The 25,894-nt window shown below is 41.5% G+C and overlaps 1 protein-coding gene across 4 annotated transcripts in view; it reads right to left on the bottom strand.

Annotated features, from left to right (window-relative positions):
- Positions 1-25,894, bottom strand: part of LOC122790092 (DENN domain-containing protein 1B-like) — a 1,285,568-nt gene that overhangs the window by 75,080 nt on the left and 1,184,594 nt on the right. For 3 of the 4 annotated variants that reach the window (XM_044057656.1, XM_044057658.1, XM_044057659.1), the window contains one exon: positions 17,061-17,210. In XM_044057656.1, coding sequence (XP_043913591.1) covers positions 17,061-17,210 — 150 coding nt within the window. The remainder of the gene's footprint in view (positions 1-17,060; positions 17,211-25,894) is intronic. The other variant, XM_044057657.1, reaches the window with a different exon arrangement.

Here is a 25,894-nt window from a genome sequence, read left to right as displayed (position 1 = left end):
TTTCTTTAACTCCTCCATTACTGATCTCCTTTTCTATTTTTCCTCTTTGTCTTCTTATTTTTTGTATTGTAAAGTTTTCCATGTCTGGATTCCTTTGTCTGTATTTCTCTTCACATATCGTTGATGTTGCTGTTCTTGCATTGATTAGTTTTGCTTTCTCATTTACATAAATATTACACCATGTTAAATTTCTTTTCCTTTTCCATGTCCATATTTCTTCTTCAGATGTCTCCAGATCTTCCTGTTTCTCCTTACTTTGGAGGCTCGTTCCATCATGCTGTGATGTAACCTGTGTTAGACCTTCTACAACAAATCCTTTACTTCACAGTCACTCCATAACTTCAACTTCTATTTTTTAACTTCTACTTTGCTAATCTTCTTTTCTACATTCCCTCTTTGTGTTATTATTTTCTTTAGTGTGAAAATTTCCATATCTCAATGCCTTTGCCTGTATTTCTCTTCAAATGTCTTTGGGGGTCCTTCTTTATACTGATTAATTTGGCTTTCGACTTTGCATAAATATTGCACCATATCAAATCTCTCGTTCTTTCCCATGTCCATATTTCTTTTTTATACTTTTCAAAAATATCTAAGTTTTGTTGTTTATATTTTTGCACTTCCTCAGATGCTTCTTTTTCCAAACAGATCAAAGTTTCTTTGCCTATATCCTGTTTTTTTTTTCACAAATCTGTTGTATTAACAACCACAAATTTTTATTTGAAACTTCTGACAGTTTTTCTTGTGGAAGTATTTTTCTTTCCTCTAATTTCTCTCTTAATCTTTTTGTATATCTTGTGTCTGGAAATTCTGGGCTTTTTGCACAACAGTAACAATACATAATTTATTTCTTATCCTCAATATTCCACTCTATCTTCTTTGTGGCTCTTTTTTGGGGGTCTATATTAGAACATCGAAGTTTCAAAACTTCAAATGTTCTAATATCGAACCCTATTCGGCGAAAGCTAAAAATATTGAAGCAACAGAAAACCAAATTTTTTCCTAGCGAAAGAATTTGGTTGTCCATTTCTGTTGCTTCAGTATTTTCAGCGCTGTGGTGGAAAGTTATGGGTCGGGTTCAGGTAAGTGTGCGATTGTGTGGACGTGAGGGTTAGGGTGGGTTAGTTGAGTTAGGGTTAGGGCGCAGGTTAGGTATGTGTGCGATTGTGTGGATGTGAGAGTTAGGGAGGGTTAGGTGAGTTAGGGTTAGGGAGCGGGTGAGGTGAGAGTGCGATAGTGACGGACCTTTGGGTTAGGGTTTGGGTTAAGGTACGTGGATAGTTAGTGGTGTGTGTATAGTTTAGTGTAGGGTTAGGTGTAAGATTTTAGGTGTACGTGTGTGTGGATTGCTGTTTGTTTGTTTGGTGTGCTTGTGTTATAAACACAATAACTGTATTGTAAGCAATGTTTCTTGTACAGTGTCAGATATAAACAAGGTCACATGCACTGTACAAGCATATACTGTCAGGCAGGATCAAAACTCTTGGTTTATCCAAATTCATTGACATCCTAAATAAAACCATATGCACACTTATCAAGTTTTCTTTACAAAACACGGTATCCTACTTTTTTGCTGATGCTCTGTGATTATATGAGCTTATTAATGTATTGATATATTTATACCTTGTTAACTAGATGGTTTTGCAATGGAATCTCTTAGTCACAGCAGACCTGATAAGAAATGCCTCAGACTAACATGTCTGCAGTACTTAAAATTGTACTAAAACATTCATTTCCAAAGTTACTATGCAGTGAGTTGTCTCTTAGTATGGTTATCTGACTCCTAGTTCACTGACACCTGGTAATTCAAGCTGCTTTCTGTGAGCAGGCTAGAAAGTTATTTTGTGTGCAACAATCCTCACACACCTCTTTGTACAGGGATTCAGCTGTCTGCTTCCTTACTTACTATGATTAGCTTTGAGGTTGCACAGCCTTATGGTTGGTTATAAGTTCCCTACTTTCAAGCCCACTCACTGAAGTTGATGTGACTTAATGGGCCTCAACAAAACAGAACCCGATTAAACAAGTACCAGTCAGTGGCTGCATAGCTGATGATCCCGTCATAGGAATGAAGCATTATGTTAGAGATGATCATCTGCAATGTGCATTGATAACTGCGTTGAATATAATGGCTGAGAATCATAGATGACTAGACCATTGTGCACTGCAAATTATTGTGTATTTGGTAATGCACAGGGAGTGGGTGATTCTAAGACATACCATGATTGTGTAAGAGATAAAATACGACTTCTGCCGCCATTTTAGTTACTGCATAATGATGTGGAAATGAGAAATCTTATGCAAATGAGCCACAGGGAGTATGCAGACACTAACTCCTGAACATGGCGGACAACATCAGAAATGTACAAAATTGGTTTACTGCACCACAGTGCATATCTGTTTTGAAATGGGAGATTCATTGCAGACATGACAGGAGTAATGCCTAGATTCACAGCAGCAGTAGCTCAGCAGCATGTGTTAGTAGCTGCCACCAGAGTCGGTGCATGTAGTGTGGCATGTCGCAGTAGCCACCAGCAGACTTGGTGCCTGTAGTGTGGCATGTCGCAGTAGCTCCCATCAGAATCGGTGCCTGTTGGCATGTTGCAGTAGCCACCAGCAGACTTGGTGCCTGTAGTGTGGCATGTCGCAGTAGCTCCCACCAGAGTTGGTGTCTGTAGTGTGGTATGTCACAGTAACCACCAGCAGACTTGGTGCCTGTAGTGTGGCATGTCGCAGTAGCACCCATCAGAATCGGTGCCTGTAGTGCGGCATGTTGCAGTAGCCACCAGCAGACCTGGTGCCTGTAGTGTGGATTGTCGCAGTAACCCCCATCAGAATCAGTGCCTGTAGTGTGGCATGTCACAGTAGCCCCCATTGAAGCCGAAGCCTGTAGTGTGGCATGTTGCAGTAGCCCCCATCAGAGTCGATGCCTGTAGTGTGGGATGTCGCAGTAGCCTCCATCAGAGTTGATGCCTGTAGTGTAGCATGTCGCAGTACCCCTATCAGAGTCGATGCCTGTAGTGTGGGATGTCACAGTAGCCTCCATCAGAGTCGATGCCTGCAGTGTAGCATGTTGCAGTAGCCCCCTTCAGAGTCAATGCCTGTAGTGTGGCATGTTGCAGTAACCACCAGCAGACTTCGTGTCTGTAGTGTGGCATGTTGCAGTAGCCCCCATCAAAGTCGATGCCTGTAGTGTAGTATGTCGCAGTAGCCCCCATTACAGTCAATGCCTGTAGTGTGGCATGTTGCAGTAGCCCCGATCAGAGTCAATGCCTGTAGTGTAGCATGTTGCAGTAGCCACCATCAGAGTAGATGCCTGTTGTGTGGCATGTTGCAGTAGCCACCAGCAGACTCGGTACCTTTAGTGTGGCATGTCACAGTAGCCACCAGCAGAGTCAATGACTGTAGTGTGGCATGTCGCAGTAGCCCCCATCAGAGTCGATGCCTGTGGTGTGGCATGTTGCAATAGCCCCCATCAGAGTCGATGCCTGTAGTGTGGGATGTCACAGTAGCCTCCATCATAGTCGATACCTGTAATGTGGCATGTTGCAGTAACCCCCATCAGAGTCGATGCCTGTAGTGTAGGATGTCGCAGTAGCCCCCATCAGAGTCGATGCCTGTAGTGTGGGATGTCACAGTAGCCTCCATCATAGTCGATACCTGTAATGTGGCATGTTGCAGTAACCCCCATCAGAGTCGATGCCTGTAGTGTAGGATGTCGCAGTAGCCTCCAACAGAGTCGATGCCTGTAGTGTGGCATGTCACAGCCAACTCTGCCAACAAATGAGGTACCAACAGCATCTGACACAACACCAGTTCTCAGAATAGCAAACTGTGGGCTGTTTTTATGTGGACTGGGTAGCTGTAAGGGACCTAATCAAACAGCATCTTGTACAAGCATAATTGAGATGGAAGCATGCGATGACCATTCCTGTGGGTGCTGATGTATCTGCAGCTTTACCCATCTTGGGTACAGGGAATTTTCAGTGACTTACATGGACACATTATAGATATTGCAAGTCTCAGCCTCATGAATCCTAAACCAGTTCCTTAACATTATGCTGCAAAATGCGGAGAAGCATATCTGATGAAGGACACAACTTTAGGTTTATTTATCTAGATATTGTAAAACAGGATTGTAGGGGTGTTCCACTGAAAATTATGCTGGAAGTTAAGGAACTTCAGTGGCAGATTAAATTACATGGCTCTAGTCTAAATAGACTGAATGACATGATTTCTGTTATGCCCATTTTAAAGCTGAAATCTATTGCTTGTTAATGTAAAAAAATATTTTTATATTTAAAGCTTATTTCTCATTTTTTTATTTTTACTTTTGGTTTATCTTTTAACTATATTAACTATCTAGACTAGTATGGTATAACCTGTTGAACCACTTTAAGACTGAATTGTTTTAATTGATTGGGTCTCATTTCAAAATTTTATATGGAGTTGATGTTGTGGAATGTTTTTGTCTCTGATAAAGTCCTAGAGCATTTCGTTGTTTGCATCAGTTAACATCATTTTTGACTGTCAGCCATATTTACCGTGGCATCCAAAAGTTTTTTTCCTTCCAGTATTTGTTTCCTCATTTGGGCGGCACAGTGACTCTGAGGTTTGTGCTGATTTTATGGTGTTACCTCATTTCCCCTACATCCTGGGAGCCATAGACTGTTTATATTTTGCAGTCAAGACCCAACCTGGACTTGAAGGCTTGTGATATAGCATCAGGAAAGGCTTTTTCACCCTAAACTGTCAAGAAGTCTGTAATGCTCTGGGCATTATTCATAATGTGTCCATACAACGCCCAGGTAGTTTATTTAATTATTTATGTACTTATGTATGTATGTTTGTTGCATGACGTAGTACACTTACAAGCAATTAAGAAGCTATATTACAATTAAACAGAAGTAATGTTAAAGTTAAGTGCAAGATATTCTAAGAGAGAAACAAGATTTTAAGTAATGCATAATTGATTACTCAAGGCAGTTATAGCATGAACTGTCCAACAATGGAAACAGGAAGTGTACAACATGAGAAAGAGCTTAACAATAGAAATACTGGAATTGTTAAAGCAATTACATTGTAGTTGTTGGAAGAGATATGCTTTTAGATCTTTCCTGGATTTGGAAAAGGAGAGGTAATCCCTTATTTGTAGATTTCCAAAGTCTGATGGCCATAACTGACATGGATTGCTCTATTTTTTTAGTTTGGTGTGGGGTGCTGCGAGATGGAGGAGGAGGTGGAAAGGGATCTGAGCCTGTATAAGGGCTGCCTTCTTGACAGTCCACACACGGACTGCTCTATTTTTTTAGTTTGGTGTGGGATGCTGCGAGATGGAGGAGGAGGAGGAAAGGGATCTCAGCCTCTATAGGGGCTGCCTTCTTGACAGTCCACTAGCAAAGCAGGGGAGTGTTTCCTTGTTAATGAGCTTAGAGATCATTGATTCAAGTATGAATGGATTCTTTGGAGAATGGGATGCCACTTAACTTTTTCAAGGATGTTCTGTCCTGGGGGGGGGGGGGTGAGTGGATGTTAATGGAAATGGTCTGCAGAGGGGACAGGCTCTCGTTAGGGGCACTGGCAATTAGGAATGTATATTCTAGTTTTGGAAGAAGGACCCCTTTGAATATGGCAGTCTTACCCTGAGGGATAGGAGGTGTGTGATTTTTCTGACCCAGAACAGCACACATTTGGTACACATGTGACCTATACTAAAGATTCAGAAAGTATCAAAGGTAATCCAGAACCACATGCTTAAAATAATTTACTTTATGGGAAGCTCATGGTTCTGGATTACCTTTGATAATTTTTGGCCTTTCCTTTTGGCGTATCCAGATTTAATACACAGCACACCTTCGTTTTTTTCCTATACTAAAGATTCCTGTGACAGGATTTTCAACAGAGTCATTTGGTTGGTGGGTATACACACTTGGTAGATACAGAGGTGCAAACACTTAGCTGCCATGCCCCAATGTAGCACTATATTCATTCTTAGGTCCTCATTGCGGAGCAACAGAATGTGGTAGTGACATGGTACTCATCATGTGATCCCCAAACATGACCATGCACAAAATGCTACCATTTTCTCTTTGAACAGACCTACTTCAGGCACTGTGGAATGTAGGGATGCAGTGAAGTGTGCCAGGAAGAGATGCAGGAATGCAGTGCGTTGTGCCAGGGATAGATGCAGGGATGCAGGGAAGTGTGCCAGGGATAGATACAGAGATGCAGTGCAGTGTGCCAGGAGAGACTCAGGGATGCATTGTAGTATGTTAGGATTGAAGCAGATATGCAGTGTAGTGTACCAGGGATAGATGTAGGGATGCAGTGTAGTGTGTAAGGTACATATGTAGGGATGTAGTTCAGTGTGAGAATACAAACTGGAAGTCGACCACCACAATGAATGGATAAAAAGTATTTATTGTGAACAGATAAGCGCTTTCACGTGTACCAAGACACGCTTCTTCAGATCCTTACAACAAACATCTTCTAAAACCAAGTATATATACACATTTCTAAATTGATCAATTAGCTTAATTAATCTAAACCTAACCATGTGAATAAAATCATCTAATTAAACAAACCAAGCACTGGCAAGTACTATTGCTCATGTTGCAGAGTAGATGGAATAAATAAATAAATAAATGCAGAACCAACAAAGCTCAAACAGTTAAATGATGAACAAAACTCCTTAGTTGAAACAAAGGTAATTAATCATAAAACTATGTGTCTTAAGAACTCTTATTCATATATATAAGCTAGGTTTTCACTTTTACTGATAATTCATGTAATAGAGTTTTAAAAGGAAGGGCAGTAATTTTATGCCATTGCCTGACAACATTAGATATTTCAGTTTTTATTTTTATTTTTATTTTTATTTTCATTTTTCTATTGTATTCTACCTCAGCGGCTTTGCACATTCATCATATACTCTTAGGATATATAGGACATAGAGTTTTAAAACATATATTTATTTCAGTCATTAGGACTGGTTGAATAAGAGTTCTTAAGACACATAGTTTTATGATTAATTACCTTTGTTTCAACCAAGGAGTTTTGTTCATCATTTAACTGTTTGAGCTTTGTTGGTTCTGCATTTATTTATTTATTTATTCCATCTACTCTGCAACATGAGCAATAGTACTTGCCAGTGCTTGGTTTGTTTAATTAGATGATTTTATTCACATGGTTAGGTTTAGATTAATTAAGCTAATTGATCAATTTAGAAATGTGTATATATACTTGGTTTTAGAAGATGTTTGTTGTAAGGATCTGAAGAAGCGCTTATCTGTTCACAATAAATACTTTTTATCCATTCATTGTGGTGGTCGACTTCCAGTTTGTATTCTCACTTTGACTTCATTTATTTCTGGAGAAGACCTTTGGGCTACAGTGACTGTGTGTTTCAGATTTATTTTTCTTTGCTTTGAGCCACTAAAGCCACACGATGGATAATTCTTCGATAGAACTTGATTTTGCACGGAGAAACGGATCATAGGAGGAAATGGGAAACAGTGTTGGATACGAGATAATCCTTTCCTTGCCATGGAACTTTTGTCACAGATTCCAATGTCAATGTTACTAATACTGACAACCTGAGTTCAATGTGAGTATGAAGGAGTTAGAGAATATGTTGTATAAGCTACAAAGGTTTGAAGACACTTAGAAGCATGTTTGCACTTTAAAATAGTGCCGAGAGGGATGAGAGTTCTCTGCATGCCCACCTATGGCGACAGCCATCCAGATCTATTGAAGAGGTGGCAGCAGTTGAACCTAGAACTTAGCTACAATTATATAAAATTATTGCTGGATTATTTCTCTCCTCTAGAGAAAGAACTGAGTACTAAGGCTGAAGTTCTATACAATACTTTACATGATAAATTTAAAGATAGAATCCCTGTTAAACCAAACCATGGTGAGAGGTTACAACAAATTAAAGAAACTCCAAAGAGACTATTTCGATTTCACAAATAGTCAAGTCTTTGTATGGCCAAGAGTCAGGAACAACAGGGAGACCGAGTTTGTAGCTAACAATACTGCAGATATCTCTCATAATGAAGCATTTGCTCCTATGACAAGCTTGAATGACAGTACTGCTTTAAATGATCTGCCTGCAGCTTTGGGGATGATGGCGTCATCAGAAAGAGCGTCAGGCACTCCCACAGTGGATTCTGAAAGCACACCACCGCCAAACCAATTAGCTTTACCACGATCCATTTCAAACAACACTGGAGCTAAACCGAAGATAGCACAGACCCACATACCTGTACAGAACGCACAAGAGGTCAGACAGCAGAGACAGATTCAAGAGGAAGCTGTCGGAGAACAACAGAGCCGGAGAGGTCGAGGAAGGAACGGAGCAACTTAGTGGTCAATTTATCAAGGTACTGTTTAACACCCATGGACATTGAGCTATTAAATAGAGGTATGAATTACATTCCTGCTCAGATCAGCAACATTTCAGAAGTCTTGAAAGACTTGAGACTATTTTTACGTAATGTTTCACTGAAACTACTTTTTAACAGTAAGAGAGCTTCAGATGAAGCCTCCGATAACACCATTGTGTCTTGTTTTAAGAAAAAGAGTACTTTCACGCCAGCTTTAAATCCTGTAGCTGAATGTTTTTTAAATGTTTTTTAAAGGTCTGTGAAGATGATTTATACAAGTACTACTATGATTTTAAACATAGTGCATTGTTTTCCAATACACATACTACTGAATGGGATAGGATTTATTCTTTAAAACGGAATAGTGATTTGGTAATAAAATCAGCAGATAAGGGGGGAGCTATTGTTTTACTAGACACCGAAGTATATCAAGATGCAATGCTCACCTTACTGAAGGAGATCACTACATACAAACCCATCAGTCATTTAGAACTTACCAGAATTGTTTATGTAGTACACCAAGAGCTCTATGAGTATTTAATGTGCAGACAAATAGATTATGATCTATACCAGTATTTCTTTATAGAGAAACCTCGGATACCATATATTAAAGGTTTGCAAAATACACAAAAGCATACACCCACCACCTATGAGACCCATAGTTGTGGGACAAGGTTGTTACTGAGACATTATCCGTCTTCATAGAGAAGAAACTGAGACCGCTAGTCAGTGAGACTACATCAATTTTAAAAGATACTTATGAGTTGCTAGATTGCTTAAGTGAATATCACCATACAAACATGGAGGGTTTACTCTTTGTGACCCTGGATGTAAAGAACCTGTTCACTGCAATACCCAATAGTTTTGGCTTAGAAGCTCTGAGGGACATTATAAATAAGAGTCAGAAGTTTAACTCTAGTGAAGAGGGATTATTATGTGCTATCATGGAACTCGTTTTAACCAACAATGTTTTAAGTTTAGAGACCAACTATATTTGCAACAGTGGGGGTAGCCATGGGCACCCCTGCGAATATAGTCATGCTGTATTGGGAGCAGAAACATTTGTTCACACATGATAGTTTCAAGAAAATTAGCCTCTATAAACGCTTTGTTGATGATGTTCTTTTATTTTGGCATGGGAGCACATCTGAGCTTCTAGTCTTTATAGAACAGTTAGAATCTACTACTGACTTTCTGAGTTTCACGATATGTCATGACCTACAGAGTATAGATTTTCTAGATGTGAGATTATATAAGAACATGAATCATAAGATTGAGACAACTATTTTCAGAAAGGAATGTTGGAGGAACACCCTACTCCAGTTTAGTAGTATGCATCCCAGATACGTATTTGATAGCATAATGAAGAGCCAATTCACCAGGATAAAGAGGCTATGTCACAACAGTGTTGAACTCAATAAACAGAGCAGTTTTTTAGAGCAATGTTTTTGGACAGAGGCTATGACAAAGAAAAGATTAGGAAGGTCAAGAATCAGGTTCTATTCAATGAAGAGACTGCTTTAGTTGGCAATCACATAAGAACGTTTGGTTTCGTGGCAAGAAGTCCTTTGACAATTCCAGAGTCAGAATCAATCTCAGATATACCAGTGACATCCATCACATTAAAGATATTATTCTAAGCAATTGGCATATTCTCTTGACTGATCAACAGTTAGCAATGATAGTGGGCTCCACACCTTCATACACATTAGAACAGTAAGAATCTCAGTAGACTCCTATGTATAGAGTCTAATAATGTTAATAAGAATATAAGTATTAACAAGGATGTGAAGTCAGGTACTTTTCCTTGTAACAAGTGCAGTGCATGTACATTGATTACTACAGTCCAGGAGTTTGAACATCCAGTGTTGAACTACAGGTTTGAACCACATCACAAAGGTACATGTAAGTAAGAACCTTATATATTTAGCCACATGTCAGAGCTGTACAGTATTCTATGTAGGAATGACTACTAGGACCTTGAGGGAGAGGATACTGGAACATGCTTTAGATATTAGGAAGTGTGATAGTGCTTTGGCTAAACACATTGCTAATAATCCAACACATTCATTTGTATTTAGAATCGACAGTCCCACCTAATTCTAGAGAAGGAGACATTTTCAATGATTTAGAGCTGGTGGAACTCTCTTGGATTTTCAAACTCAAAGCACATTATGAGCCAGGACTTAATCAATATGTTAGTGTAAGGGCTCGTAATTCTCTCAACCATGTCTGATTTCTTTGAACCATGTCTGATTTTAGTGACAGTGTATACAGATATATTTTTTGATTGCACTTGTTTATTATTACATTTTTATTCTACATACAGACTTGGATCAGCAGTTTCTCCTTGACATACTCACAATGTCAGTACAAGAAAGTATAGTGTAATTTGTATACCCTATCAGGAGGTTTCAGCCTGCTACGCTTTTGTTAGGTTGACAGTTTTACATACACATTTGGATAGTACATGACCATGTATTTGTATAGATTTTATAGATTTTATAGATTTTTATAGATACTAGGTTTCATACCAAGTTTTTCGTTTCATGACTTTCATATATTGTTTATCTCTTGTAACTTGTGTCTGTTTATGAGTTCCATTTAACACATGCAATTAATTTATTCCAGATGTTTGACCATATTTGTTCCTTTCCAGTTCGATGTGTTTATGTGTTTATTTGATACTGCCGTATCACCAAGTGAGCCATACACATGGCTTCACTAATATGCATACATTTATATTTTCATATACTTTCCTTACACTGTTTATATTTATTTATCAGACATATATACATAAAAAATTTCATATTGTTGTTTTACACTGTATATATTTTTATATATTTTATTTTAGATTTATATATAAGCTAGGTTTTCACTTTTACTGATAATTCATGTAATAGAGTTTTAAAAGGAAGGGCAGTAATTTTATGCCATTGCCTGACAACATTAGATATTTCAGTTTTTATTTTTATTTTTATTTTTATTTTCATTTTCTATTGTATTCTACCTCAATGCTTTGCACATTCATCATATACTCTTAGGATATATAGGACATAGAGTTTTAAAACATATATTTATTTCAGTCATTAGGACTGGTTGAATAAGAGTTCTTAAGACACATAGTTTTATGATTAATTACCTTTGTTTCAACTAAGGAGTTTTGTTCATCATTTAACTGTTTGAGCTTTGTTGGTTCTGCATTTATTTATTTATTTATTCCATCTACTCTGCAACATGAGCAATAGTACTTGCCAGTGCTTGGTTTGTTTAATTAGATGATTTTATTCACATGGTTAGGTTTAGATTAATTAAGCTAATTGATCAATTTAGAAATGTGTATATATACTTGGTTTTAGAAGATGTTTGTTGTAAGGATCTGAAGAAGCGTGTCTTGGTAGCGCTTATCTGTTCACAATAAATACTTTTTATCCATTCATTGTGGTGGTCGACTTCCAGTTTGTATTCTCACTTTGACTTCATTTATTTCTGGAGAAGACCTTTGGGCTACAGTGACTGTGTGTTTCAGATGTAGTTCAGTGTGCCAGAAATAGATGCAGGGATGCAGTGACAGGTGCCAGGAAGAGACACAGGGATGCAGTGTGCTGTGCCAGGGATAGATGCAGGGATGCAGTGTCACATGCCAGGGATAAATGCAAGGATGTAGTGTAGTGTGCCAGGGATCGCTACAGGGATGCAGTGCAGTGTGCCAGGGAAAGAGACAGTGATGGAGTGTAGTGTGCCAGGTATAGATGCAGGGATGCAGTGATAGGTGCCAGGAAGAGACACAGGGATGCAGTGTGCTGTGCCAGGGATAGATGCAGGAATGCAGTGTCATGTGCCAGGGATAAATGCAAGGATGTAGTGTAGTGTGCCAGGGATAGATACAGGGATGCAGTGCAGTGTGCCAGGGAAAGAGACAGTGATGCAGTGTAGTGTGCCAGGTATAGATGCAGGGATGCAGTGCTGTGTGCCAGGAAGAGATGTAAGGATGCAGTTCATTGTGTCAGGGATAGATGCAGGGATGCAGGGAAGTGAGCCAGGGATAGATACAGAGATGCAGTGCACTGTACCAGGATAGAGTCAGGGGTGTAGTGTGGTGTGCCAGGGATAGATGCAGGGATGAATTGTAGTATGTAAGGATAGAAGCAGGGATGCAGTGTAGTGTACCAGGGAGAGATATAGGGATGCAGTGTAGTGTGTAAGGTACAGATATAGGAATGTAGTTTAGTGTGTCAGGGATAGATGCGGGGATGCAGTGATGTGTGCCAGGAAGAGACACAGGGATGCAGTGAGGTGTGCCAGGGATAGATGCAGGGATGCAGTGTCATGTGCCAGGGATAAATGCAAGGACATAGGGTAGTGTGCCAGGTACATATGCAGGAATGCAGTGCAGTGTGCCAGGGATAGAGACAGTGATGCAGTTTAGTGTGCCAGGTACAGATGCAGGAATGCAGTACTGTATGCCAGGAAGAGATGTAAGGATGCAGTGCAGTGTGCCAGGGATAGATGCAGAGATGCAGTGTGGTATGCCAGGGCTAGATGCAGGGATGCAGTGTAGTGTGCCAGGTATAGTTACAGGGAAGCAGTGTGGTGTGCCATTGATAGATACAGGGGTGCAGTTTAGTTTGCCAGGGATAGTTGCAGGGATGCAGTGTAGTGTGCAAGTATAGATGCAGGGATGCAGTGTAATATGCCAGGTTTTATGCAGGGATGCAGTGTGGTATGCCAGGGATAGATGTAGAGATGCAGTGCAGTGTGCCAGGGATAGATGCAGGGATGCAATGTAGTATGCCAAGGATAGCAGAATTTTCCTGGTGTACCTGCATGAGCTTTAGCTATACCTGCTGGGTGAATTTGATGGCCCATTGTCAAAGGTGGATGCCTAGCGTCAACGTGCTAGGATGATGAGTGATGTCACAAACATCATCCATTCTGATGACCAGTGCTGGCATCAATATAGTGTTCTGGGGTGGTACCACCATCACCTGCTTTATTTGGGAGACTAAGGTTCAAGAGATGGATCCTGAACTGTACTGTAAGCATTTGCTTCACTGGAGTATCAATTTATACTGTCTTAAATGTTGTACATGTATACTTAGGAGTCCATACTTTGTGTTCCTGGAGTGACAACAGAACCTGGTTAGATGTCGCAAGAGGTGGAAGGACCTCTCCCAGTAATGAAGTGTTTATGACAACTATGCCAGTGCACTGCAGAACTGTGATTATGTTTGTAGCATGTGTGTGTAATCACTTTTTACTATTGTGTCATCCTTCTGCCGGTCCAGATGTTGAATATGAAAAGATGAGGTCACAGTCACATAGGGCTGTGCCAGTCGATGGCTGTGCCTCTGGCCGCCAGGTTTGCCTCTCAGCAGGGTGATGAAGTTTCCCCTTCTGGAGGTGACCTGGAAGGGCCACTGGTGCCCTATTTGGCCACTTCTAAGGATGGACATGAAGGTGTCTTTTCTCCCAAGATGTGGCAACAACTGGATCCTTGTGCTGTCTCTGCAATGTAAGCACCTTCTGCAGGCTTTTACACTTGCACAACTGGCAGGCCTTCCCCATGAGGCCAGCAGACCATAATATTGGACATGCAGTACACTGCCTAATTCACTTCCTTGTGTTTTGCCTCCATTATGCATTATTTACCACTCCTTGTTCATTGTTCAAATCTCCCCCATCACCAATTATCCACTTCTGTATGTCTGAGTCCATGCATTGTTCTGCCCACTTTTAACTATATATTACACCAGTCTGTCTGTGTATTCTGCCCTGTTGCCCCAACACCTTTCTCTCTGTCCTAACCACAGTCATTCCTCCTTACCTTTTCCACCTCCCCTACTTTTGTAACGCTAACAAAGAGGGCTCTCCCTGAAAAAAACCCCCTTCCCCAACACCTATAGCTAATCTTGTGTATTTCTTTCTGCTTGCTATTCTTCCTTTTTCTACTTTCCTAGCTATCCTGTTTCCATCCCATTAATATAATAAACAGAAGTGTCACTTTGCTGTGTACCTACAATGGTCTATATGGTCGGTGATCCACTGCCCTTCTTGTGGACAAGTTTGAGATGCACTACATTGCATACCTGGTTACACATTGATCTGGTCATGCTTTCCTTGTGACATTCATCACTTTGGCCAAGTATCCTGCCCCAGCTGTGTCTCCTGCACACATCTCTTTAAATATGCAGTCCTGTACCCAGACTACCAACACTACTCAATGTCTGATAAATGTCAGATTAGTTTCACGGCTCTTTGTACAGTGACTTCCTCAAAGAAATCATACAGTGCTTGTCTCTGAATCCCTGACAATGTCATAATTCAATGTGGTTCTAAACTATAATTCTTCATGAGGGTGAAGTTAGGATGCACTGTGGAGCAGTGAAAGAGGGACAGTGGCATATGGGCCATGAAGAGTTAGGGGAAAGCAAGAACTAAGTAACTGCCAATTAAATAAAGGGGAGAGCAAATACAAGGTCAAGGAGATAACAGTAATGGATATACAGTGACGTACATAATCCTGACGTACAGAAAGACACTGTCAGCCCAGTGCACACAGAAAATACAGAAAGACACTGTCAGCCCAGTGCATACAGAACATACAGAAAGACACTGTCAGCCCAGTGCACACAGAAAATACAGAAAGACACTGTCAGCCCAGTGCACACAGAAAATACAGAAAGACACTGTCAGCCCAGTGCACACAGAAAATACAGAAAGACACTGTCAGCCTAGTGCACACAGAACATACAGAAAGACACTGTCAGCCCAGTGCACACAGAAAATACAGAAAGACACTGTCAGCCCAGTGCACACAGAAAATACAGAAAGACACTGTCAGCCCAGTGCACACAGAAAATACAGAAAGACACTGTCAGCCCAGTGCACACAGAAAATACAGAAAGACACTGTCAGCCCAGTGCACACAGAAAATACAGAAAGACACTGTCAGCCCAGTGCACACAGAAAATACAGAAAGACACTGTCAGCCCAGTGCACACAGAAAATACAGAAAGACACTGTCAGCCCAGTGCACACAGAAAATACAGAAAGACACTGTCAGCCCAGTGCACACAGAAAATACAGAAAGACACTGTCAGCCCAGTGCACACAGAAAACCAAGATGTAAAGCTATGTAGAGAAAACCTTTTCCTTAGGCAGGGATGCTTATTTCACATGAAGGGGTGCATGAAGGTGAATACATTTTTGGAGGGTGTTGTAAGTATGAAATGAAATGTTCTCTGAGCAAAGGTCTCAGGTTGGTACACAGCAAAATATTACTCTAGGTAATTCACCACATGTTCCAATGTGACATAACTTGAAAGCTGTACACTGGTGTGTTTAGTGACATCTACAGTGTACCTGAAACAAGAACAGTACTTCTTCGCATAAGTACCATGTGATACAATGTTGCATACATAGTAATGTGGCAGTACACTGTATGGATGCGTCAGAGATCTGAAACCAGTGGAGCTATACTTTCCGAGGGAAGAGTCTCCACATCTTTCATTATCCACAGCTCCTCAGTTAATGGAGCAGACCGATTTGGAAAACATGTTGTCATGGAGACAGACGAAAATGACTCAGCACATGCTGGAATCTGATCCAACAGAATATTTGCACCATACATACGCATCCTGTATAAATAGTCCTCTGTGTATTATACTGTCTGTATTCCTTTCAGGGACAGAGATTAGACAGAAGATGGGCTAATGGCGTGTGTAATCATCCTGTTAGGTCTAGGTGACAAAACAATCCCTGGTCTTCATTCTGAACCTCATGCACTCACATTTGGGAGTGACTGCTATCCTTCTGGATGGATAAGCTATTTTCAAACTATTTTAATTTTTTTTTCTATTTCCTTTCTGCTGCGTTTTATCTGTTGGAAGAGTCTTTGGTTTTTTGTTGCCTACTGTTAAGTTGTTTCTTGCACAGCCAAGCCAAACTCTCTTTTTCACAAATAAAAGGCACAGACCACCACACAGGATGTGTTGGCAATAGATTTGCAGAAGGAAGGTAAGTAGATCTCACAAGGAGTATTAGGGAACTTTGACATGCGGTCATCAGAAGTCAGTGGCCTTATAGATCTTCAAGGCCTCAGTTTGGACTGTTACAACATGATTAAGTACCTGAAGAATTAAGGGCTCGGAGTAAAAGCATTCCCATAATGGAAGAAGCATATACTTATCTAACAGCAGTTCTGTGTTAAAAAGGTATTTGTTAAATAAACAATTTACCAAGTGATAGAAGGCCTAGAAGATGAGATTGTCACTCCTCTTAAGAGATCACAAGGAAACATTAATAACACATCATATGTGGAAATAAACTACTGGTAGATGTTTGCCTCTAGTGAACTCAACAACAAACTTGCAGAAGATTTTGCTTTGTTCCTAAGCTGTATAGATTTGACATTAGAAAGACAGAAGCAATGACTGGGGTTACATTTGCTGTCATTTTTTTATGTTTCTTAAAGGGACATTTAATTCTAACTGTACTGTTCCCATTTTGGTTGAAGTAACTAAAATAAAGGATGACATGACTGTAATAACATAAATGTATTTATTATAAGCCTAGGGCTCATATGATGAGATACTTTACTTTTCCAGCTTAAACATTTTTTCTCTGTACATACAGTTATGCCAAGCACTTAGCTGTACATTGCTGTTTCCTTACCTGTCCAAAATGTTGTGTGATTGGTAAACGGCTCTGTAAGCAGTCTGAATTACTTCGCCGTGCTAAACTGGAACTGGCATACTGTTCATATCGTAAGGATCCTCCTCTCTGGATTCGTTTGTGATCACTTGACTCCTGTGCACAAACAATCTTTACGGAGGTTAACACAGTTTATGAAACGGTCTCTTCCATTACATGTGTACATAAAATTCAAGTTAGCTAAATTCCAGTCTTCCTATCATGAGGCATATGACAAACAGGAACTAGGAAACTGGAAAGCATATGGATTTTAGCACTTACTGGCATCTCAGGATCCTCCCACTTCATTTCATTTAACCGTCGTCCAAGATTATACTTACCAGCCACCAACATCTGCGCTCCAGCATTCCAAAAGGTGGTGTTCTGTAAGCCCGCTCTAGCAATCATCTTCTACCTCAGCATTCCATCCACCACCTTTCTAGCAGTCGCAATGGACGATGTCCTGGTATCCCGTTTGTCAAGTAGAGCCATGCATCAAGCCCTAAGTGCCTAACATCTGGCAAAGTGCAATGTTTTCTTGGCTGTTACATTTGCACAGCACCTCATTTGCCCAGACATGCCACCAATGGCCTCCTGTGGCACCTTTTTATCAGACACCCTTACAAATGTTGATACCTCCCAGCAATTTATGATGCCAGCAAACAATTAGCCATTCAAGCCCCCTGTCTAATGCTCTCCTACAACATCTCATTAGACATCTTATATGACTTTCCTTATAGACTCATAGAGTAATACATTTGTACTAGGCTAATGACTGGGGGGGGGGCTTTCTAAGCCTAACCAAGTAAACAATAATGATGTCCTGAATCCAAACAGGGCATTAAGGACCAAGCGTTTGTAAGCTACCTCTGTCCATAAGGGACATGGGTACCAGGCCTGCTGTAAATTTCCTATTCCCCATCATTTGGTCTAGGTTGTGCTTAAATTTGGTAATAGATGAGCTTAGCTTCACATGGATGGGAAGCCTGTTCCACTGGAGGGGCAGTCTCTGGGACACATATCTATCTCCCCAGCATGTTCCATTTAAGTCACAGACAAAATTCAAGTCCCTGGACCTTTTATTTCCGGTACTGTTTCACTAATGAATTCAAAATAGATTCATATGTGTGGTGTTTGCATCATAGATCACCCCTCAGCAATCTATAGGAGACTGAGTAGAAGGAAAAATCTTTAAAATGCTCTGCATAAGGCAGGTTTGTTATGCCTTGTGTTCTTTTTGTAAAGAACCTCTGCGGTCACTCTGATTGCTCTATATGCCTGGTCAGGTACATACTGAATGGGGCCTCGTACTCTATGATTGGTCTGATAGCAGCAGAGTACAGTGGAATAATGACTTCTTTGGATGTAGATGTCACACCCTTACTTATAAGCTGTGCAATATAGAATGATTTCCTCACCACTGTGGTCATATAGGGGTCGAAAGTAAGGCTACTGTCTATGTGCGTACCCAGGTCTCTGACCACTGGGTTGGCTGTTAGGTGCGTACTATCAACATGGTAATTAGCCGGGATGGCTGACTTCCCAAAGGATACAATTATGCATTTCTTAGCATTGAGTTTAAGACCACGGCTTTTTAACTACTTGTTAGTCAGAGACAGACCTTCTTGACAAATGCTTGTGTATGCTAGAGAATCGATGATAACCCCCAGCTTGCAATTATCCGCAAACTTAGTCAGCCATTCCATTTCAGAGAAATAGCTGTCAAAAAGGAGGGGGCCCAGTACCAAGTCTTGGGGGACTCCACTAGTGACTGGCCTCTTGGTGGAGGTCACCTCACCTAGTTTGACCTGCTAGGTGCTATCAGTGAGCCAATTGGCTATCCAGTGGGTGATAAAAGGGTTTATACTGAAATTAGTGAGCTTGTCTATATAATGTCTGAGTGGGGTATTGTGTCAAAAACTGTGGCCAGATCGAGGTAAGCTGTGTGCACATTCTTACCTTCGTGAAATGCTTTGGTGGTCCTCTCAAAGTGGACCAGATTTAATAGGCACGATCTTCCATTAACAAAGCCGGACTGCGATGAGTTTGGTGCTTGCAGGTTACCTGTGTCCTCATTCATCATTCCCATAATAATTCTTTCCAAGACCTTATATATGAGGCTGCTAAGACTTATGTGCTTGGAGTTACCCAAATCAGTGGTTGGACCTCCTTTGTGCAGGGGAATGACTGTAGCCATCTTCCATTCCTTTAAACCTGACTGTAGGCTCCAGATGAAAAGTGATTCAAGTGAACCAGAAAGGTCATGTTTCATGCTATTTAGTACGCATCCTGGGATGTTATCAAGGCGCTATGATGCAGTGTTTTTGGCCTTGGAAAGTGTATTGATGACCTGTTCCCTAGTAATGGTTGGGGAGAGTGTGGTATACAGTATATACTTTTTTGACTGTCAATGGGGAGTGGGGGAGAAATTTGAGATGAACCTGTCAGCCAAAAAGTTGGCAGTGTTCTGTTCAGTGTGAGTGATGCCATTTCCAATACATTCTCTGCATTGCTGCATATTTCCCCTGAGTTTATGGACATAGCTGTAGAAAGATTTGTGGTTTTCCTTTGCATGAGAAGCTATATTTTCTCCAAATTTAGCCTTTGAAGTATTAATTAACCCTTTTAGCTGCCTCTTTAGATTGGTCAGGGGGGTTTAGTATGTATGACTTTGTACCTCCTATGCTTGGCCAAGATTTTTTTTATTGGTTGTATAACTTACTGGTACTGTGTTTCCACCAGGGTGGCTTGTCTTTTGAGTTTGTCTTATTCTTAAAACAAGCAGGCACAGCTGCCAGTATGACTGTACAGACATTTCTGTAAGTAGCTCAGCATGTGATGTTTATTGGGTTTGGGGGTGCCTGGAACGAGACAGTTTAGCCTTGGAAGAGTAGGGTTTTTGGTTTTGCTGAAGTAGAAGGTCAAGGATGTTTGTACCCCAGTAGGAGAATGGGCAAAGAGTCCAGGATGTTGGTATTAACAAAGTTTAGGAATCTCTGGGCTTCTGCATTGGAAGTGGTGTAGGATTCCCTTTATTGGAAAGGCTCACCCAGACTCTGCTACACTTTGCTGTGAGGGAAAAGTTGGTTTGCTTTTTATTTGTTGTATTTTGTATTAGTTTATTGTCTTTTTATATTTTGAGTGCTGTGATTTGTTTTCTTTACCTTGTGTTTTGCTTGTGTTCTGCTTTTAACTGCATATTAAAACTTCAAAATACCCCCACAGCTCTGTCTCTTGTGAATCAGGCAGAAATTTTACACCCCCCCCCCCCCCCGTCACTGTCATGTTCTTAAATACCACTGTCTTTCTAGTTGCCTGCCTCTTATGTTAATTTGACCATATATCTCATTTCCTCTCTGCTTTCACTGGCTTGTGTGAGTAAGCACAAAATTATCATTTTGTGAAATCACTCCCCTTCAACTATTTTAATGTATTGGCCATTCTACTATATTCCATAGTACTGGAATACAAAAGTGATCACCCCCTTTCAATCTATCTTGCTGTTTAAAAATAGTGACTCTCCACTAAAACTTAACTTTTTAGATACGTAAAACTTAAGTTACCTACTTTCACATCTAACTTCTCTAGTGCACACTGCAGTGTTTAGGATAAACCATTTTTTTTCATCTTACGTTTAAGCATCCCTGTGACTAGCACTTGCTCTAATACCTGCTGGAAAGCACTAGTAAGCCTTAAACTGATACAAGTACTCAACTCTCCTTATTAATAAGGATAAATTAATCATAGGCACTAAACAGCCTATGATTGCAAAGTACCTTGCTAAGGCAAGGGAAAACAGCTCCTGTACTTTTCAAAAAAAGCACCAAATCAGGCACGTCCAAGGGTCAGCTTCCGTTGATTTCTCCTGTCCACCTGGTGAATCTGGGCATACTGGGGCAATGCAGCAATTGCCTGATGTACACAGACTACCCTCTCCTCGTACCACCCGACACTACAACCTGTGAGAGATGCACTTACATAGCCAAACTGGAAGCAAAGCTCTCTCCGCCCAAGATTGTGCTAGACAGTCAAGAGGAAAGGGTTAACACCCGCACTACACCTCAAGCAACACATAGCCCTTCTAAACCAACACCCACACATAGCAACACTAAATCTACATATGCGGAGGCCCTTAACTGTAACCTGCCCAAGCAACAAGGACCTCCAAAGTTGAAACACAAACGAACACCAATCACAACCAAAGTGTCACATAGCTCACAACACCAGTGTGCCACCCAGCAGCAGCCCCTAAGGCATGACAACGTACCTAACACTTTAGTCATAGGTGACTCTATAGTCAGGCACACTGATGTCCCACTCACCAGGCTGAACAAGGAGAAAATTACAGTGAGATGCCTGTCGGGTGCCAGGATCCGACACATAACTCATGCATTCAAGTCACTCCACAACAAGTACAAATACGACTCTGTCATTGTCCATGTTGGAGTGAATGACTTAAGATGTACCTTCCTGGACTACATGAAAAGAGACATGGAAGAGCTCTCGGATCATGTGGCCCAGGCAGGTATGATCCTAGCCCTGAGTAGCATCCCGCCTTTGCCCAGAATGATAACACAATATACGGACAAAATGATTAACTTCAACAATTGGCTAAGCTTCTGGTGTTATTCAAAGGGGATCCAGTATCTGTCTGCATGGGACGACATGATTGACAGACCATGATGCTTTGCCAGAGATGGTCTGCACCTGTCGCCCCTGAAATTCAGGTTACTGGCTAAGGCTCTTGCCACCCCATAGTGGCTTTTCGAGACAAAGTTCAAAGGACAAAACCACCACCATAACAGGTGCAAGGATGCAAAATCTGAAGGTAATGCTACTCAATGCTAGAAGTCTAAACCTCAAAATGCACTCTCTCGAGGCACTCCTAAAAATGGAGAACATTGATATCTGTGCAGTAACTGAGACCTGGTTCAAGGCTCCAGAGAGCACCCCTGCAATACCAGGCTACAACTCTTACCACACTTTTCGACCACTAAAGCAGGATCGAAACACTAAAGGTGGAGGAGTGTCCATATTCACCAAGGATATCACACCATCAGGTTAGTTGCCCAACACAATGTGTCTGAAATTCTCCAGGTGCAACTAACACTAGGTAAGACTGCAATCCAAATTGCAGCTTGCTACAGATCCCCCACCATGCCCCAAGATTCTCACTACACCTTTTTAAACATACTGGAAAATATTAATATACAACCAAACACCCTAATACTGGGTGATTTAAACTACCCTGCCACTAACTGGGAAAACTACTCGTGTACCAACACCTTTACCCAACGGTTCTTGGAATTCATAAATTACAATGCCCTGGATCAACTAATCCTTAGTCCCAACAGGGGCTCCAATATCTTAGACCTGGTCATTACCAACATGGGAAATCGATGCTCCACACCTATGGTCACCCCCTCATTGGTCAGATCAGACCATAAGCTAATCACCCTTGACATCTACATCCCACCCCTGAGTAAGGAAACCTCCATAAAAAGCTTCTCCAAAGTCAACTTCATGCTACTCAAGTCAGAAGTTACAAACTTCATGACACCCTTGCAGATGGGAACTGAAAGTTTGACTGCTGAGTCCTACACTAAGGCACTGTACAAGCACATCCACTCATGCATGAATCATGCCATCCTAAATAGAATCAAGATACTCTCCTCCAAATAAAGGAAGCCAATCTGGTGGTCCCCTGCCATAAACAAACTTTACATCAAAAGGAAGAAACTGTTGCAGAAAAGAGGAAAATCCCAGGATGCAAAAAAACTCCCTTACCAACCACAGTAAGAAGCTGAGATCCCTCATAAAATTCTCCAAAGCTAGTTACGAAAATAAAATTGCCAAAGATTCCAAAGACAACCACAAGGCATTCTATAACTATGTCAAGAATCTAATTGGCAATGCTCAGATATGCTCTGAGCTACAGCAGAATGGCATTAAATATACTAATCCCAAGGATATTGCCAATATCCTGGCAGATCGATTCAGTGCCAACTTCACCCCCCCTCTCACCCCCTAAATGGCCCATCTCAATACCGGAAGATTGCCAAATTCCGGTAATAATGGCCAGACAGGTAAAAAACACACTTTCCAAAGCTAAGAATACAGCATCCATGGGACCAGATGACATCCTGAGCTGTGTACTACATATGTTCATAGGTTCATAGGTTCGTACTCGGCTATCTGCCCTAAGGCATTTATAAGCCTAGCCAGAGTGTATGTGGCTTACACCACCCCTTAGGATGAGAATACTATGCCCTTTTAGATTAGTTTACTATGCCTCTGTCTAGTAGTAACACAGAGATGACCCCCGGGGTAAACCTACGATCTCCCATCCACTCGTCGAGATTTCTCTTGAATAGAGTCAGTGAGGGGCTCTGCCTAACTTGGACTGGGATTCTGTTCCATAGTGTAGGGAGCCTCTGGGTTATGAATCTGTCCCTCCAGCACGTCCTATTTATTTCTGTGTTGAGGTTTAAGTCACTTGTTCTCGTGGCTCTGATGGATTTGGATTTTCTGAGGTGGAGCATGTCCATTAATTCAGGATTGGACATGGCCTTGCACATCAGGCACAGATCACCTCTGAGTAGGCGGTATGCGACTGAATAGAGCTGGAGTTTTTTCAGTCGGGCAGCATATGACATATGTTTAAGACCCTTTATCCTCTTGGTGAGGAACTTTTGGGGTCTTTCCAACTGCTGCAGGTGTCGGGTGAAATACATCCCAAATGGGGCATTGTACTCAATCATTGGCCTGATAAGAGAAGAGTACAGGGGCACAATGACCTCTCTTGATCTAGATGTGAAACCCTTCATGATAAGGTGGGCAATATAGAAGGTCTTCCTAACCACTTTGGCAATGTGAGTGTCAAATGAGAGGTTACTGTCAACCTGGGTCCCTAGGTCCCTGATTACATCTTCAGTACTCAATGGATTACCGCCTACGTGGTAATTTGTCGGTACCTTGTTTTTCCCAAAGGGTATGACTATACATTTTTTGGCGTTCAGCTTAAGGCCATGGCACTGGTACCAATTATCCGTTTCTATGAGGCCTCTCTGAAGGATGTTTGTGTCCGCTGGAGTATCAATTATGGCGCCCAGTTTGCAGTCATCTGCGAACTTTGTCAGCCACAATCCTCCTATGTTTGCCTGTACCTCGGAAAAATAAATGCCGAACAAGAGGGGTCCCAGGACTGAGCCCTGTGGGACACCGCTTGTGACTGGCTTAGAGTCTGACATAGCTCCAGCAACTCTGACCCTGTGGGTTCTGTCCTTGAGCCAGTTTGCAACCCATCTTGTGACATATGGGTTTACATTTAAGCTGGTGAGTTTGTCTATGATGCCAGAGTGGGGTATTGTGTCAAAGGCTTTTGCAAGGTCAAGGTAGGCTGTGTGAACTGCCTTACCCTCATCAATGGCCTTAGTGACTGTTTCAAAAAAGTCGATCAAGTTCAAAAGGCAGGATCTGCCCTTGACAAAGCCAAATTGAGTAGGATCCAATGTCTGTAGGTCCCCAATGTCTTTGTTTATGAGTTCCATAATGATCCTCTCCATAGCTTTGCAGACCAGGCTCGTCAAGCTTATGGGGCAGTAATTTCCAGGGTCCGTAGAAGCACCGCCTTTGTGAAGTGGGACCACTGTTGCCGTACACCACTCTTTGGGTACGTATCCTGTAGTAAGGCTAAGATTAAACAGCAGCCTTATGTGTGGGTTTAGTTCCTCTTGGAGTTCATGTAGCACACAGCCCGGGACACCATCCGGTCCCATTGATGCTGTGTTTTTAGCTTTAGAGAGGGCGGCTCTCACCTGGGCATCTGAGATGTTAGGGAGGCCACACTCTGCTGGGACAGTTATTTCCCCTTTTGGGGTGGAGGGGGAGGAGAAATTTGCACTGAACCTGTCTGCCAGAATGTTGGCAATGTCAGTGGGTTCAGTGTATTTTGTGTCATTTTGGACTAACTCTGAGCATATCTGGGAGTTTCCACCCAGGTTTCTAACATAGCTAAAGAAGGCCTTGTGATTGTCTTTTGTGTCTTTTGCGATTTTTCTCTCAAAGTTGGCCTTGGATGATTTTATGAGTGATCGTAGTTTTTTGCTAGTACTGATCAGAGACGCCTTCCCTTTTAGGGATTTTGCTCTGTCATGTAATAGCTTTCTCCTCCTGTTGTAAAGTTTGTTTATGGCTGGGGTCCACCAGACCGGGTGCCTGCCTTTGGGGGAATGGGTCTTGGTTTTATTTGGGATTGCATGATGCATGCATTCTTGAAGGTGCCCATAGAAGGCATTTGCAAAGGATTCAGCAGTGTGGGTTGTGGTTTCCACTGGCCCAGGGGCCTTGAAGGATACCACTTCAGTCTTAAGAAGTGTGAAGTTTGCTTTTGAGAAGTTCTTCACTGTGGTCTTTTGTGCAGGGGGTGGGGGCGGGATGTGGATTTCCAGTGAGATTAATTTATGGTCTGATCTTACCAAAGAGGGATATACTTCCGGTGTGGAGCATTTTGTCCCCATGTCTGTGATGATCAGGTCTAGTATATTGTCTCCTCTTGTGGGAATGGTGACTAGTTGTTCCATTGCATTTGAGTTTATGAATTCTATGAACCTTTGGGCTAGGGTGTTGGGGCTTGAGTAATGTTCCCAGTCTATGTTTAGGTAGTTGAAGTCTCCCAAAATGATGGTATTTGGAGAGACATTCATACTCTCCAGTGTCTTCAGGAAGGCTGTGTGGGGTTCCTGAGTTTGAGAGGGTGGTCTGTAGCATGCTACAAACTGTAAGGCAGTTTTGCCTATGGTTAGTTGCACCTGGAT

Source organism: Protopterus annectens, chromosome 15.part0, assembly GCF_019279795.1.
Source record: "Protopterus annectens isolate FY-2018-M chromosome 15.part0, PAN1.0, whole genome shotgun sequence".
In the NCBI taxonomy this organism is placed as follows: domain Eukaryota; kingdom Metazoa; phylum Chordata; order Ceratodontiformes; family Protopteridae; genus Protopterus; species Protopterus annectens.
Note: the sequence above shows the minus strand (reverse complement) of the source record. Positions and strands in the feature narration are given on the sequence as shown.